This window comes from Eublepharis macularius, chromosome 10 (genome assembly GCF_028583425.1).
Source record: "Eublepharis macularius isolate TG4126 chromosome 10, MPM_Emac_v1.0, whole genome shotgun sequence".
NCBI lineage: Eukaryota > Metazoa > Chordata > Lepidosauria > Squamata > Eublepharidae > Eublepharis > Eublepharis macularius.
This window is the reverse complement of record NC_072799.1, coordinates 94,740,229-94,757,859: the sequence shown is the minus strand read 5'-3', so window position 1 is coordinate 94,757,859 and position 17,631 is coordinate 94,740,229. Positions and strand designations below refer to the sequence as shown.

General features: G+C 47.1%; 1 protein-coding gene across 6 annotated transcripts in view; it reads left to right on the top strand.

Moving 5' to 3' along the window:
• LIMCH1 (LIM and calponin homology domains 1) overlaps positions 1-17,631 on the top strand; it is a 317,657-nt gene that overhangs the window by 120,708 nt on the left and 179,318 nt on the right. For all 6 annotated transcript variants that reach the window (XM_054990321.1, XM_054990320.1, XM_054990316.1 and 3 more), the window contains exon 3: positions 11,117-11,186. In XM_054990321.1, the coding sequence (XP_054846296.1) occupies positions 11,117-11,186 (70 nt within the window). The remainder of the gene's footprint in view (positions 1-11,116; positions 11,187-17,631) is intronic.

Genomic DNA, 17,631 nt, shown 5'->3' with positions numbered 1-17,631 from the left:
TGCACAAACGCGTTTACGTTTTGTAGCTCGGGGGCTTGTGCTGCAAAGTTACGTACCATTTGGCTGCTGACCCTCCCTAAACGGGACCCAATATAGCTCACCTGGCTGAGGTTACTGGGGAAGGTATGGGCCCAATCGTGTAAAAGCGCCCCCACTTGTACCAGGTCTTCAGGGGCCCCCTTAAAATGTGCTTCTAACTTCTGCCAACTCAGGGGGGCTTGACCCTGGATCAAGGACCTCACTGGTTGACGTGCTAAGATGGTGTGTGGATTCCCCTTTGAAAGGGTGGTAAGGGAGAAGGGTCCCTGGCTAAATTGGAACATCTCTGTGGCAAATCAGCTGGGGCTCTCAATACTTGGGTGCTTTGCAGGAGTTCCCTCATTCCTCCCAGTATCTCCGTCATTGCCACTTTAAGCTCTTCTACTTCCCCATGAAGAGCTCGTACTTCCCGGGTTCCACGAGTCCTCCCGCTCTGTTTCCTCTTCGCTCTCTTTCCTCTCATCACTCAGGACAGCTTCCTTCTCCCCGCACTTGGCATGAAGAGCTTAGATCTCCACCTGTCTGTAAGCTGTCTCTCCGCAGTGGCGTGGGAGCAAAGAGCTCAGCTTCGAGGAGTCGCTGCTGGCCAGGGCAGGAAGTCCAGGTCTGTCAGCGGTATTATCCCGGGCCCCCTCACCGCCTCCGCCTTTAGCTTGGATTCCTCCCACTGAGTTCCTTGGTCTCCTTCGGATTTCACCAGAATGCTCTTTCTTGGCTCAACTGCCATTTCACAGGGGCCAATGGTGTGTCCTCTGGAGTCCATAGGAGGAAAAGATGATTTTCGGCAAAATGTCAGTTTCTGTTCCATGGATCTTCCCAAAAATATCCGCATCAATCAGATCAGGCCGAGACAGATTCAGCAAACGGATTTTTTAAATTCAGGAATCACAGTACAACCAACTAACATAAGACAATTGCTGAGAATGAGTGTTTAACTGTAACAATGATGACTATATATTCCTTGCCCCTCCCTTTCCCTGTGGAACGGAACTCGTGGCTTTGACAGCCTTTCAATGCTAGAAAACTAAACTGCAACTATGTAACTTCCCTACCTTGTATAACTGACAGGCTAACTCCTTTCAGACATTAAACTGCAACTATGTAACTTCTGCCTCCTGTGCCAGACAGGCTAACCCCTGTCTGACCCAGAGCCTCGTTTGCTGCCTTGGAGAGGGACCATGTAAATATTGGTGGAGTTATCCCGCAGTTACATCTCTCGCATAGCCGTCTTCCTTGCTGCTTATTCCACCTAATTGCAAGGAGACCAATCCAGGTAACACCTTACACCAGAGGAAGACTCTGTACCCATGAGTGGAACAGAACCATTTGGATCCAATCCCATATTTCAAATGAAAAGCACCAGGCTAAAGGTTTGATTTGTTAACTGTAATGAATTGCTTGGATGTATATGCTAAAGGGGGCAACCAAACTATTATTGCAAAAGAAAAAAAAAATAGCTGCTACAAAGGTAGCTCTTATTTGGCAGTGAAAATCTGTACCTATCTATAATTATGGAATGGCTAAAAAGGGTAATGGATGTCTCCAGAGCAGATAAGCCAATAGATGAACTGTGCAAAAGTAACAGACTTTCATTTTAGGTTATTTAAAAGGGAAGCACACACCATTTGTTCCCTACTGGAACTCTGTCAGTGTCGACATACAGAGAAGGCTGAAAAGATTTGTTGATAAACACAAAATGCTTTCGGCAAGCAGGAAGGAAGGAGTCTGGCTGAAATCTGATTACAACATGAAGTTGGTGTTGCCATTTGACAGGAAGGCAGAGGGGTCAACGGGAAAGGCAGAGCGTCCGTCTCCAGCTCAGGCTTGCTTAGCCCGGAAAGTTTGATCCAGTGGATGTTTGACAGGTCAAGATTGGGTACATGGAGGGGGTGGCTGTGTGTCCCAGAAAGATGCATTCTCTATCACATGGGTTTATTTCTGTCTCTCTCCTGGTCATCTAAAAGCAGCCTGTGGTCAGCAGAGTAAAAATGTAGACGATGGTGCAGAGAATTGCACAGACCAGTTCATGAAGAAGATCTCTTCATAGGAATGCAGTCTAATTGCTTTTATAAATTTTGCCGGGCAGCCATTTACATCTAGCTTAACCCTGGCCTACTGGCAAATGTTTGGACAGCTGTTTTTCATTTTACCAGTTTGTTTAAAAGTGGTAATTCATTGTTAATACCAAGTAGTCACTTTAAAAAGCATTTAATAAGTGATCAAAACAGTGCTTTTAATCGGCATTTAAAATTGAACATTGACAGAGATTACAGTTAACAGAAACAAAATCTCTAGTGTGGTCTCTAAAATCAGTAGGGAAAGCTCGCCTCTCCACCGCGGTAACTTGTGAACTGTGTTCTCTTTTCCGTATTTCTAAGGAGAAGCTGTTTAAAGATACCTTGGGCTTGATCATGAAACAAGTCTGAGGTATATTTTCTTTGCAGTATATAAAGATTTCACTTGAATTTTTAAAACCATTCACTGTCCATTTTTTTGAGGAATAATGTGACACTGAAAATAACAAGGGATTTTTCCCCCTGATTGATTAATCAATATTTTTTTATGAATTTGTGAATTATAGAGTAATAATCTGTAGACTATATTATTTATACATTAACTTACATGTGCATTGTGAGTTGTTTTGTCTTTTAATAAGCACAACGTACGTATACAAAGCCAGTTTCGTTTTACTTGTGGGAAACACAGGAAAGAGAAGAAAAATGGGTGTCTGGATCAGAGGCAGAATTCAGTGTGGAACGTCGGCTGCCGAGTTATGCTGATGGTATATATGGGATGCTGTCGAGTTACGCTATATGGGATGCTAATCGCTTGGATGTAAAAAATGTTGTCTCCACAATTTAATACCAACTTTGGAAGATTTTTCGGCCCCGTTCATGAGGCTTTAATTGTCAACCATTATCCTCTTTACAGTCTGTAATTAAGTGTATCTGGTCCTTAATTGGTTAATTTGCCACTGTAAATTAACGGTAGTTCTGCAAAATTGCCACACGGCTCCCGAAAAGGGAGATTCTTGGTTTTGCCGGTACTTAAGCTTTACTGTGCTGCTGCCACATAATGACATTGTGCGAGTGTGCCAAAAGCGGGAGTCTTTGTAGAATAAGTATGAGCGACCTGTGCCGTAAAGAGCAAGTGGCCAGCAATTTCCTGAGATTCCGTAGGCTGTGCATTCAGATAACCAAATCATTATTGGTTTCATAGCTTTGGCTCGTCTGTGACCTGGAGGGAACTGTTGAGTCTCATTAGGGATGGAGACCGAAGTTCAGGTGGGGACACTGGAAGTGATTCTGTGCGCATGTGTGTTGGGCTGCCTTGTAACCGGCTGTGTTTTGTTATCTGAGAAACAGTAAGAAGCTAATATAGTGTTGGATATGGTCTGCAAAAGGAAGGCTGTGCATCAAGGGAAAACTATGTCAAGTCCCAACCAGAATGACCATTCGGTGTAACAAGTTGGGAGACGTATAGCTGAAGGGCAGAAACAGAGGTATAAATCCCCTTTTCCTATGAAAGCCAGTATACAAAGAGCTCATTCGAGCCCAGCCAAAAGCTTGGGGCTTACCTAGAAATTGGAATTGTTGACTTTGTTGCGTTCAGCTCCATGGAACTTCTCCCTCCCCCTTTTATAAGGTTTTTAAAATGACAAGCCAATAAAACCCCAAGAGGTAAGCATGTCTCTCCCAAACCACATGTTACTTATCCATCCTTCTGGAACCTGAATCGGTCACTGTCCAGATCTAATGAATGGAAGAGGAGCAGAAGGAAGAGGGAAGGAAGGGGTGTGTGCGTCGGGCAGCGTTAAGGTGGCATTCTTTCTGTCGTCATGGGATGCCAGCCTTTCCTCCATACAGTTCATTTGGCTCAGACTGCGCAGGGTGTCCATCTGAGCAACCGTGAAAAGCAAGTCCAAAAAAATCATTGGCATTATTAATCTACTTGGCCACATAAATCCATGCCAGTCATTTTGGGCACATTGATCTGAAAAGGGGAACAAATGCCCTAGTCCTCTTCTTGTTAAAAATATTTGCCTGATTGGAAATGATTGTTTCAAGCTATCAGTCAAGTGGCTGTATACAGGCCTGGTGTTGGAAAGAGGGAGGTGGTATAGAAAGCAGAAACCCATATGCAGGGCTTTTTTTCAGGGGGAATGCGGTGGAACGGAGTTCCGGCACCTCTTGAAAATGGTCACATGGCCGGTGGCCCCGCCCCCTGATCTCCAGATAGAGGGGAGTTTAGATTGTCCTCCGCTCCGCTGAGCAGCACGGAGGGCAATCTAAGCTCCCCTCTGTCTGGAGATCAGGAGGCGGGGCCACCAGCCCATGTGACCATTTTCTCCGAGGGCAACCCACTGAGTTCCACCCCCTCTTTTCCCAGAAAAAAAGCCCTGCCCATATGTACGTTCTTTTTTAAAAGCTGGTCTGATTGAATGCTGTTTTTACTTTGCTTTAATCTTCCTCCTTCCTTACAGCCGTTTCCTTAAGAACAGACGGATGCCCTGCAGTGCAGACGTTTACTTCCAAGGAAACTTCTCTTGCTCCTAATGGTTTAAGCCACAAGGCAACTTTTGGGAGAGGTTCCTTGGAGAAGTAGGAAATGGGTGACCCAGCATCAAAAGCAGTCCTTGAGATGTGTAGACTACACAACTTGGGCTTGGCCTCATTTGGGTTCCTCCCATCTAGCAGAAAGGCCAAGGAGGGAGGGGGGCTCAGAATATACACATTGTGGGAACTGAACTAAGCTGAGCATCAGTCTGTGTATGTTTCCTATGGAATGATATGCCCCGCTAGGTTTTCACTAAAGTATTCAAATTGAACTCTCAATATGTATGTCTTTGTGTTTGTAAGAGTTCAAAACAAACACGTATATTTTTCTTGGGGGTAATGCTGCATAGGATTGCATTGTTAATTTCCCAGGTGTGGGGATATCATGACGTCAAATTCTGTCAGAAAGCTCTAGTGTAGCCATTCCCTTCTCCCCATTGTGAGGGAGCTTGGGAACCCTGAGCCTTTGGGAACTTGATTTCTCTTTGCGGAAGCAGCAAATCTTGGGGGGGATCCGAATGATATTTCAAGGCGTTCCAACAAGGATTAATTAATCCTTCCCTTTGTCCAGGATGGTATGTGTGGCTGGACCTTCCTCTGCTCCTTGTAATGTTCTCCTCTGGGCAGTTGTGTGACGTGGCTTAGAATGAGAGGTCGTACCTGGTACCTGCCAGCTGTTGAGCTTCATGGATGAGTGAGGATGTGAACTTGGGTTTCTCCAATCCAGAGCTCTCGTTACTTTGCCGCACTGGCTTTCACACTCTCCTTTGAGCTGGGGGAGCTCCTCTCCTGTACAGCTCCTCTTCCAGAAGAGAGATCCAGGAGTGATCCTGATTTTCGGCACACCGTTCATTCAGATCCTGCCATTGTGCTTCATGCAGTGGTTGCGTTATTATATTTTCTGTTGGACTTAAAAGCAAAGGACAGATTTGTATCTGAATATGAGTCCTGCTCACTTTCATTCCACTTCATTTATGTGTCAGAAGAGACTTTTAAAAACATTTAGTTTATTATTTTCAGTGACTATCAACTCTCTTAAAACAGTCAGTTTCCATTGAAAGTAAAATCCCAAAGAGGAGGAGAAATGCCAAGGCTACTTTTTTGTTTAGAACAACGTTGTTGTCTCTCGGTAGTCGTCTTCCTCCTCCTGCCTCCCCCTAAGCCTGCCTCCGCAGTTGTCCAACTCCATTATTTCATTTCCTCCCGTTGCAAGCCTGCCCCCCCCTTTCTTTTCCTCTTCACCTCTTACTTAACCTGCAGTGAGGCCAACCCAAGCATTTTTAAAAGATTTATTTTGAGCAACTTCTGACATTCAGCATTTTCGTTAAGGCCTCCGTGATCGCACTGTGCTGCTGCTGCTGCTGTTTGTGCATGATAACGGGGGGAAATCCTGCGCTTAAGTTTCATAGTTTATGCATCCTTAAAGATATCTGCAAATTCTGATCTTTATATCCATTTCAGCAATTTTTTTTGCTGTGGCAAATTAAGGCAGTAGGTTAAAGGGCTGGAAATTCTTTGTCAAGTTTTGGTTGATGGTGTAGCCATTTTCCTGGTTAGGAAAAATAAAAAGGGCTGACTTGCATATATGTTCATTGAACAGGCTGTACAGCTGGCAGAACGAAGCTGGAATGAATTATGCAAATACCAGTCAGTACCAGTCAGTACCAGTCAGTCCCACAATTCATAAACAACCAACCCCCCCCCCCAATTGCTTCTGAATGCTGCACACTGGATTTACTCTCATGTTGTTTTTTAAAATCAAGATTTTAGCCCTTTGGGTTGCAAATACATATTTGAAAGTATGCAGCCCGTATTGCAGACATCTCAGAAGCTGAAGAAATGACAGGTTTCCAGGGATTAGGGGCAGGGGTTTAGTCCAGAGCAATTTAATAGCCCATGGCTATTAAACCCGGAATGAATTATGCAAATACGCTCATGCAGGCTGCAGAATTTGACATTAATGGGCTGAGGATTTTAATAGTTATTGCGCAGAAAACACCCAGGAGAGGCTGAGGAACATTAGGGAGCTGATCGCAGGTATCACTTCTGAACCTGGGAAGTTGCTGTCCTGGTCACCACAAGCCTTCGTCCTTGGCTTACCCTCCGCCTGCTTTTCAACAATGGGAGCAAATGTGGAAACCTGGAAAAAATGTTTAAAGCTCTGAAACTAGAATGTCTGTCCAATTTGGCTAAATGTCTGTATGTAGAGTAGGCCCAGCTCCAGGCTGGGAAATTCCTGGAGATTTGGGGGGTGGAGCCTGGGAAAGGCGGGGTTAGGGGAGAGGAGGGGCCTCGGCAGGGTTTAATGCCGTGGTCCACCTCGCAAGGCAATCATTTTCTCCAGGTGAACTGATCTCTGTCAGCTGGAGATCGCTTCTAATACTGGGAGAGCTCCAGCCACCACCTGGAGGTTGGCAACCCCAGCGTAGAAACTGTACATCGTAGAGGAGCGGGATTGTGTTTGGCACTCCACTCCATGCACTGCCCGGGTTGGTCCTGTCTATGGGCCCACTTGATCCATCATGTTTGGGACAGAACGTTTTCACAGAACCTGTGCAGGCAAACCAACACGATCTTTAGTCTATGCAAGTTTGAAAAATGACCATACTTTTCAGGCTTACGAATGAATGCTGGACTTCACTTGCATAGGTTTTATGGAACTGTTCAACAGACGAACATCTGGCAAAGCCATAACAACAACGACAGCAACGTTCGATTTATATACTGCCTTTCAGGACAACTTGACACCCACTCAGTGCGGTTTACAAAGTGTCTTATTATTATCCTCACAACAATGATCACCCTGTGAGGTGGGTGGGGCTGAGAGAGCTCTGAGAGAGCTGTGCCCGACCCAAGGTCATCCAGTTGGCTTCAAGCAGAGGATGGAGAATCAAACCCGCTTCTCCAGATTGGAGTCCTGCCGCACGTAACAACTGGACCAAACTGGTGTAGACCAATGCGCCTCTTATGTGGAGCAGGTGATGGCTTAATTTTGCTTGCTTTCCATATACAAGTGCATACAAGTCATTCTGTTCCTCATGGTAGATTACAGTACCAGGAGCCATTTATGGGAGCAGATAAAGTGGCAGAAAGCTTTCCTTCTGCCTGGAACCACATGTTGAGTTTTTCATATGCCCTTCCTACGTTTGGCCCTAACGTCTTTTGGTCAAACATCAACTGTTAAGTTCCCTGCTGGGAATTCTGTTCCCAAGCCTTCGTGGTCCCCAGAGGACGTCTGATTGCAAGTCAAGAGAGGGGAATCCATGCACAAGCTCTGTAAAAACATAACAAGAAGTCAGGCCCTCAGGCTTTCCCTGGAACTATACAGGGGAGGGCAGTGGTTGAAATGCTGGTGTCTTGCCACAAAAGCCATCCATGTTGCACGGATAGCTAGCAGGCACACATGACTTCCTTTTGAAACCATTCCAGATGCTGTGGTATACCTTTTAGGGTGGTGCAGCAATCGGGAAACCAGCCGCATCATGTTGCCTCGGCTAAATCGTCACTGAACGATTGCTTCCCCTAGTATTTAAATTGTTTCCAAATTGCTTCTGTTTGTTGTCGTTGTAAGCACAGCTGATAGGGGTCACTTGCCAGGGAGGGTGGCAGTAGCCTACTCAGCACCTCTTGGGTGGTGCCTGTGATGTCACATGGATGCACTTCTCAGGTCCTTTCCGTTGCCATTTCAACACACCATCGATTTAAAACTCTGTTATTTTGGAGGCTGTGTAATCATCGCTTGCCAACATTCTGCTATTCTAAATGGAATTTCTACATCTCTCCTCTTGCTGTAGCACTTTAGAGCATACAGACGTTCATAGCATACAGAAAATCCCCTGGTTTGGACGGATTCACTGCAGAATATTATGAAGAAATGGCAGAGTTACTGTTACCAGAAATGCAAAGATTATTTAACTATATATTAAAAGAAGGTAAAATGCCAGATTCATGGAAGAAAGCTGAGATCCTTCCAATTCTAAAACCCCAGAGAGACCCTTTAGATACAAATTCTTATAGGCCAATTAGTTTATTGAATCAAGATTACAAAATATTCGTGAAAGTTCTAGCTAATAGATTGGAAAAACACTTACCAAAATTAGTTAAGGAAGATCAGTATGGTTTTGTCAAGAATAGATTTATAGCCCATCCATTGAGAAATATACTAAATGTTTTGTCTGATAAAGAAAAGAAAACCCTAGCTCTACTAAAATTAGACGTTTATAAGGCGTTTGACACCTTAAATCATAATTATTTAATGCAGGTATTGGAGAAATTTGGTTTTACTGGATCTCTCCTCTTGCTGTAGCACTTTAGAGCATACAGACGTTCACTATGATATAACTTGTATCGCTGTCTGTCTGGGTTGGAATTATGACAAGAGGTTGGGAAGATAAAAAATAAACTGGGTAATCCCACAGTTTCAAAAGTAAGTATAATCATTTTCAAAATCTTCAAAGATAATATAGCTCTGATTTACTTTCCTGGCCACTGCCCCATTCCACCATCTGCGACTATCCTACTATATAAAAGGCTAAGCATGTTCGAGATGACTCACTTCCTACCCTGGTGCGCCTCCAGAGGGCGCTGCTGTGAAGGGAAGCCCAGAATAAGCAGCCCATCCCTTCGCGAGTGCGCCATGGCGGGAAGCCCAGGCTGGGATCAGGCACAGAGCAGGCGGCAATGCCTGGGGGGGTACCTTCACCCAGCTGGGATCAGGAGCAGAGCAGGTGGCAATGTCCACCCCAAGCCCTTGCCCCCTGGGATCAGGAGTGGAGCACGTGGTAATGCCTGCCCCCCTTCACGTGGCCGGAATCAGGTGCAGAGTAGGAGGCAATGTCTGCCCCCCCACCTTCACCCATCCAGGATCAGTTGTGGAGGAGGAGGCAATGCCCGCCTGCCCGCCCTCCCCTTTCTAGAGCCCGTTGTATTTTTCCCACAACGGGCTTTGTTACTAGTTCTTTATATTGTACCTAAAAGTTTTGTTAAGGGAGTTGGACTCCTTGTGTTAAAGATAAAGGAAACAATGCTGGGAGTGGTCGAGCATCTGTCCCCACCCCGTGCTCAATGAGCAGAATGACCTTCTTATTTTTTGTCTACACCTTCCATGGCAATTTATTGTTCTCACAATTTTTAACAACATTTCCATTCCCTAATATTTTTCACATGTTCCTTATAATAGCAGTTGCCTGGTCCACACATGCTCTTGAACGCATGGAGCAATCTGGAAGGATTCTCCGTTCAGTAATTTCTTCATGCCGGATGTGTATCCTATAGGATCAGTGGTCATGCGATTCTTCTTGTGGCATTGAGTGCTTACGCCCCAAGGCCACCATTTATGCTACGCGCTGTGATGTGTGAGTTTGATAAGGGTTTAATTATAACTATGGTTAGTTTGTGAAACTAGGATTCTGTTTACCCTGTTGTACCTCAAAGTGTTGTTTTTAATACAGGTGTCACTGAAGTCAGGGAATGGATGAGGGCAGTCACAAAGAACAAGCTTGTCCCTATTTGTATGTCACGTAAAAGTGTGAGTAAGACTAACTGAATTTTAATAAGCCAACCTCATACCATGGTTGCAGATCCTGATTGGTCAGGCTCTAACAACCATGGTTGTAGAGTGGCTGCATTTGAATTATCACACTGACCATAAACCATAGTTGTGTGCTATGTCTGAACAGAGCTGTAGACTGTTCCTTCGTTCCTGAAGTTTCCTCTTATCACTCTATTTCTATTGAACCAGCAAACTTCCAGTTCCGTTTAAAGTAAATTGCTAACTTCTGCAAGAGAAACATAGAAATTATCAAAACTAAAGGATGGCATTAGGAAAAGAGGAATACTTAAAATGAGATAGCTTGACACAATAAAAGAAGCCACGTCTTCAAATTTGTAGGATCTAAGCAAATCCAATTATGATAGGACATTTTGGAAGTCTTTTGTTGCCATAGTTTGGAGGCGACTTGATGGCACATAACACACACAAAGGATGTTTGTGGCCAAGAAAAATCAAAAAGAGTATCTGTGGCCAAGAAAGAGCAGCAAGAGCAAAAATAGAAGAGAGTAGCACCTTTAAGACTAACCAACTTTACTGTAGCGTAAGCTTTCGAGAATCATGGTTCTCTTCTTCAGCAAGAGCAAAATCTCCTTGTAGCTCCGATCAGCGCGTCTTTATGAGGGGGCAATAGGCTTCTTAGAATCAATATGCTTTCTTGCCATTACGGCTGGTCTGTCTGTCGTTCCTTTCTTTGGCCAGAACTTGGAGGGTGATGCATAGGTTCTGTACAACCTTTAACTCCACCCAGGCTGCTGTTTCAAGGTTCACTGTAAACTTGCGTCTTTGCAAAGTTGAAGAAACTGATCTGATCGTAGACTGTAACTGACATGTGTAATTTTTGTCCCTAGTTAATTGTCTTCAGGTTTCAAGGTAGTAGTGGCCTGTTGTATTATGCCTTTGCACACTGAAGAAAAAAAAAACAATGTAAAATTCAAGTCTTGTGACAAATCAAACTCTTTTCTTGCGACAGGTTACTGAACACTATAAAACCAGGAGTGGTCAAAAAGATCAATAGATTGTCAACTCCCATTGCAGGTCTGGTGAGTATCTGTACCTGAGATGCGTCTGTTGTCTTGCTTACATCCAAATGTTGTACTAGTCGTTTCCCTGGTATTTGTTCCAAGGTAATAGGAGTACATCTATCTTCAACCTGGGCAGCATCATTGAAGATTAGTGTTGGTGCCGCTTCTCTTGGGAGAAATTCCAATCAGGGCTGTTACCTGGCCAGTTTTAGACTGGCTTGACCTTTTTTGCATCATCCAGGCTGGATTTTCTGAGGGTTTTTGTGGGGGGGGGGGGGTTAACATCTGCATGTTAAACTAATAAAGATGTTGATGTATGTGCTTAAAATTTAGGTAAATGTGCAGTATATGTTTTTCCTCCACTCGAGAGGTACACCAGCTCTAATTCCACTCTTACTTTCTCTGTTCTCATGAAAGCACATCAGAATATTGAATATTTCTCTGCTTAATGTGGAATAGGTTCTGAAATAGATTTTGTGGTCTGTAATTCTGCCCCCCACTCCTGCCATCATATGCTCCTTTAATACGCGGAACACATTTCAAAATTCTAGTTCTTATGCATTATTTCTCTTAACGTTTCAGAAGGAATAATTTCAGATCCCTTGTTTTTAATGTTCTGTAACTTTCCAAAGTAAAGCTATTCATTCATGATTTATGAATTTAATATTTGGTTACCACAAAATGATAAAAATGACATCATGCAGAAGAATTAATAGCCCAGAAAAAGTATGGCCGCATAGACAAAATATGTAATGCCTGTCTGTTCTTTTATTAGCTGCTCTGTACCTGTAACTCCTCACTCTTCAATGTAAGAGCCAGCGTAAAAGACTGGATATCGGCCTCAAGCCAAGGCCACGACTCAGTCTGGGCATGCTCCGTATGTCCACATAGTGAACGAGTGGTTAGGTGGCTGCGTCTTGCAGCCAGATTAAGATTCAGCACGTGAAGACAGGAGGAGTTCAAATTTTCAAGTGCATATAACTGTGTTTCCTGATACTCCCCTTTTATAGCCCTCTTCCTGCCATTCCTCTCCATTGTCTTTTAAATTTTGGGGTAAAGGACCGGTCCCCCCCGCCCCCGCCCTTTATGCAGCCAAGTGCCATTTTTATTGATGTCACTATCAGTAATGGATAAATTGTAACAATCGTATAGAAAATGGGCATCTTTGTCATGTAGCTGATGGAAGTGCTCTGAACTCCCCATGTGGAGCACCTAACGGCACAATACATCTTTACTGCATATGCCTCTGGGTCAGGTGAGCAGATATGTTCAAGAATTTCAGCACTTCCCAAGCACATCCAAGCCCAATTCAGGTCAGGTCAAGAGTGGGGATTTAAGCCATCTCCCCCCCCCCCATCCCATCCTGTGTGCCATTTTCCTGGCCTGAAGGCCCCAGTGACTAACTATTGCCACTGTTGGGGAGATTTAACCTATACAGATTGGCTTCACAGTAAATTTCCCCATTGGGCCAAAGGGTAGGGTTGCCGGCCTCCAGGTAGTGGCTGGAGATCTCCCGGAATTACAATTTATCTCCAGCCAACAGAGAGCTGTTCCCCTGAAGAAAACGGCTGCTTTGGAAGGTGGACTATGGCATTATACCCTGCTGAGGCCCACCCCCTTCCCAAACCCCGCCCTCTTCAGGTTCCACCCTAAAATCTTCAGGAATTTCCCAACCTGGTGCTTGTAGCCCTACCAAAGGGTGGCACCTGGGGTGAGGCTTGGGAGATCGACTTAGGATTGTTTCTGGTGGATGGCTGGGTGGGTCTGCAGTAGAAGGGCAAGATTTGAGTCCAGATACCTGACTAAAGGAGCTTGGCTCTTGAAAGCTGATACCCGGGAAAATCTTGTTGGTCTTTTCAGCTGCTACTGGACTAAAATCTTGCTCCTCTTATGGTTACGCCCGAAGTGACCATGGCATTACCCAAGTCTGCAAATGCTGGTGGATCTCTCTAAAGTGGAGGGGCAGTAGGCAGGCAAAGAGGTGCTGACTCCTGCCCCGACTTGCTGTGCTTGCCCTTGAAAATCACACACACACACACACACCCCGTTAAGTTCTCCTTACTTTTGGTCTTTGAGGCTGGCTGGAAAAATGTGACTGGATTACAGAAGGGCAAAGGTAATGAGCAGGGGGGAAGTGCTTCCTTCCCCGTACCTTTGCTTTGCTGATGTGGGGATACAAAGGACTGCCTTGCAGTGGCTTGTCTCTTTTCTCCACAGTCGGGGAACGGGGGTGGCGCTTTGGGCGGGGGGGGGGGGGAGCTTATCAGCACCTGGAAATTGCAGCGGGTTCAGAATGCTGCTGCGCGTGTCCTGACAGGCACTCCATACAGGGCACACGTAACTCCAACCTTGCAGCAGTTATTCTGGCTCCTCGTGGAGTTCCGGATCAGGCTCACGGTTTGGGTTTTAACCTACAAAGCACTAAATGGTCTGGGACTAGCATACCTGAGGGACCACCTCTTCCTGTATGCACCCCGGAGGGTGCTGAGATCAGCAGGTAAACATCTACGGGTGGTCCCTGGCCTGAGGGAGGCTCAACTGGCCTCGACCAGGGCTAGGGGATATTTGGTCCTGGCCCCAACCTGGTGGAACTCTTTGTTGGAGGACTCTTGGGCCCGCCAGGATCTTGCATCCTTTCGGCGGGTCTGCAAGACAGAGATGTTCCACCAGTTGTTTTCCGCTGCCCCAGAATGTCAGACCATAACCAGTGGCTTGAAATTAAATCAAAAGAGTTTTCGGCTAAACATTAGGAAGAACTTCCTGACAGAGCAGTCCCTCAGTGGAACAACCTTGTTCGGGAGGTGGTGGGCTCTCCTTCTTTGGAGGTTTTTAACCAGAGGTTAGATGGCCCTCTGACAGCAATGCTGCTTCTGTGAACCTTGGCAGATCATGAGGGGAGGGCAGGAAGGGTTACATCAGTGCTTAGTTCTTGTGGCCCCTTCTTACAGCCCCAGGATAAGGCCGATCGCTACCTTGGAGTATGGTAGCAATTTTCCCCAGGGCAATTTGGCTAGAGATCCTGGAGGTGTTTTGCCATCTTCTGGGCATGGTTTAAGGGCCTCTGTGTGTGTGTGTGTGTGTGAGCCCATTTCTGTCGAAGAATGGACATTAATTAATTAATTAATTCATTCATTCATTCATTCATTCAGGATTTTTATTCCACCCTCCCCACAAGTGGGCTCAGGGTGGATTCCATCATTTAAAACACAAAAATTTCATATTCCATAAAAACCAATTAAAAAATTTAAAATTCAGTCAGCATTTTCTTTACTGCAATTTTTTTTTCATTGTCTCACCTTGACAGTGAAAACAACGTAGTTTTGTGTAGTCACGGGCTCTTGCATATAATTTGGCCTCTTTTTTTATTAGAATTAGTTACATTTCATTTGGGAGCAAAGTGGTAGTAGACTTACTTAGAAGCATTTCCCCAACGTGCAGCGAATGAAATAGCAATGCTATAAAGAAGTAATTCCCCCAATGCAACAAAGTTGAAATGTTTGTTTATTGTAATTCTTGGGTTTTTAACAATTTGCCAAGAGTGGATTTGATGTCTTTTATGGCTTAGTTTTAATCCCTTTCTTGTTTGTACAGTACGGTTTTATCATTTATTGTATTAAAAAAAAAAGCAATGCTATAACTATTTCCTGACTTTTACAAAAATAAATGAGAGTGGAACAAGCACAAAAAGTACGTTTCCCCCCCAGGATTCGGCCACCAAGGCCCTTTTCACACTACATACCTGCTTCCAGAACATCGCGAAACACAGTGCAAACAACGCGGAAGATAGCGTCTTCTCACGAGAGTTTTGTGCGATGTCTCACAAAACTCATGCGACGTCACGGAAAACTCTCGCGAGAAGACACTATCTTCCGTGCTTTTTGCACTGCGTTTCGCAATGTTCTGGAAGCAGGTATGTAGTGTGAAAAGGGCCCAATTGCCTCTCCAGTGGGCACAAGACAGCCCAATCAGCAAATATAAGAATAGAGGGGGGGGGAATGGGTTCCAACATTGCAACATTACAACACATGTACAATTTTTTTTTAAAGTGACTTTGGCTCTAGGGGTGTGCACCCCAAAAATATTCGGGTTTCGAGCAGGAAAAACATTTAGAAATACCCAAAACCCGAAGTGGGAAGCCACTTCGGATTCGGGTATTTGAATCGCTTCGGAATGCTCTATGAAGATTCAGAGCACTCCAAAGTGATTCAGGGAGCTGGGATTTCTCTCAGCACCCACACCCACATCGACCCCCTCATGCCCCCATTTAGCCCCCCCTTCCTCTCCAACCCACTTACCTGGCCAGGCGGGGAAGGCCAAAGCCGCCTCCTCCTCTGCTGCCACCACTGCTGCTGCCACCATGCTGCCTCCTCTGTGCTCGCAGTAGCCCACAGAGTTGCCGGAAAGGCCAGGTCTGGCTGCACATAGCACTGCAGGGCAGTGGGGAAGGCCTTTTTGGCCTCCGCTGCATGAGCCCACAGGGTGGCAGAGAAGGCTGGAGTTGCCTCCTCTGGTCTTTCCTGCCCCTCAAATGGCTGCCACGGCAGCCATTTGAGGGGTAGGAAGGGCCTTTTCGGTCTCCTCTGCTGCTACGTGGGCCCACAGGGCAGTGGAGAAGGCTGGAGCCGTCTCCTCCGGCCCTTCCTGCCCCTCAAACGGCCCCCGCTATCAGCTGATAGTTTAAAGGGACCTGCCACTTGCAAGCAACAGGAAAAGGACCCTTTAAACTATCAGCTGTCAGGCAGCAGGGGGGATCCGAATCAGGGCCACCATGCTGGCCCTGATTCGGGAATCCCAAATCTTTACAAATAGGGTCTGATTCAGGTATTTTATCTGAATTGGAAATCCGAAGCACAAACCCCTATTCGGCTCCAGCCCCCGTGAATGGCGTTTTCAAACAGACACATCTCAACTTGTTAGCAGACAGCAAATCACCTTGAGGTCATGCAGTGCAGAATGCCATCGGCCAAGCCGATTCAGTGCTGATTGGTGTGAATACGCAGAGGCACCGACTTAAAGTGTGCTATGCAGAAGGGGCCACAGAGACAGTGGAGTTAGGAGGTGTTCCCACCTTAGACAGAGAGAAACAGCTTACTATCAAGAGAGTTCCACATACACACAGAGAGACATGCCGCGCCCCCCAGTGTCCTAAGGCATGTTGAGTCAACTAATCCATCACCCTTAAAGGTAACATGCTTTTTGTATGATTACTTTCTGCGCAATCCTATGGCCGGCCCCAACGCCGGTGTGCCTGCACAGACGGAGCAGTGGCGCCGCCAGGCCGTATCCTGTGCCAGCAAAGTGCAGCGGCGCCAGCCCTGGCAGCAGCGCAGAGATGCAAATTGGGAGAACCAGAAAGCGTTGTGGGCGGGCCTGATGCGCGGCCACCGCCGGGCGCAGCCAAAGGGCGCTGTTTCCCACAAGCAGCAGGGGGAGGGGCCAGGATAGGCGCAGCCAATGGGCAGCACGCGATCCCGGCCAGGCCCCAGAGCAGCAGGCAAATCGCGCCCATGCCGGCAGACCACCCCGGCTCGTGCATTGGGCGGGGCTCGCAGTCGGGAAGGAGAGGGGTGGGCGTGGTCTGAGGAGCCTCTCCCTCGTTTGCCCAATGCAGCGCCAAGTCCGTGGCGGCCGCGTCCAGAGAGGTTGGCATGGGACTGCCAGGTGCCCTGCCATGAGGAATCCAGGGCAGCAGCCAGTCCCGGCAGTAGGGAACAGCCACCAAGTCGCGCCGAAGGGGAGGGTTGGCCTGAGGCCGCCACCAAGAGGCAGACACAGTGGGCCCGCCCCCGTCCCCATCCCAAGGCAAAGACCACAGACACCTGTTGCACAGAAATCAGCCTTTATTATTATACCATCCCACCTCCCCCAGCAGACGTGAGGAAGGGGAGGTGTGTAGGAGAGGGTGGGTGTCGAGGGACCATGGGGAGGCAGGGCTGGGCAGAGCCCATTTGGAAGGACAGGCAGCCAGGGGCCCGTCAACGGCCCGGGCGCTGCCTCGCCAGCCCCCCCCCCGCTCGCCCCCTGCGCCGTCCGGCGCCTGTGCAAGTGCATCGTCAGAAGCAGCTGCCCCTCCACCCAGCCTTCCTGGCTGCGGCGACCAGGTCACGCGGCCAAGCCCCGCTTCGCTGCCCCCGCCCCCCCAGGACCCTTCCCCCTTGTCTCCAGCAGCTGTATTACACCCTGGGCTGCAGCCCTGCCTGTCCAGCAGAACACCCCACCCCCCAGAAGGTGGCAGCGGGGCTCACCGGCGAGGCCGGCGGCCGGACCCCCTTGGCCGTCCACGCAACTGGTCCCGAGGGATGGGTGCCTCTGGGGCGGGTGGAGCTGCTGCAGCGGGTGGGGCCGACGGGTCGAGGATGGCGACGAGCCGCCCGAGCAGGGCTTCGGCATGGGCTTGAGAGGCATAGATCCCCTCTCCCACCTCCAGTACCGTGGCCATGAACTCCCGGCCACGGTTGTTCGC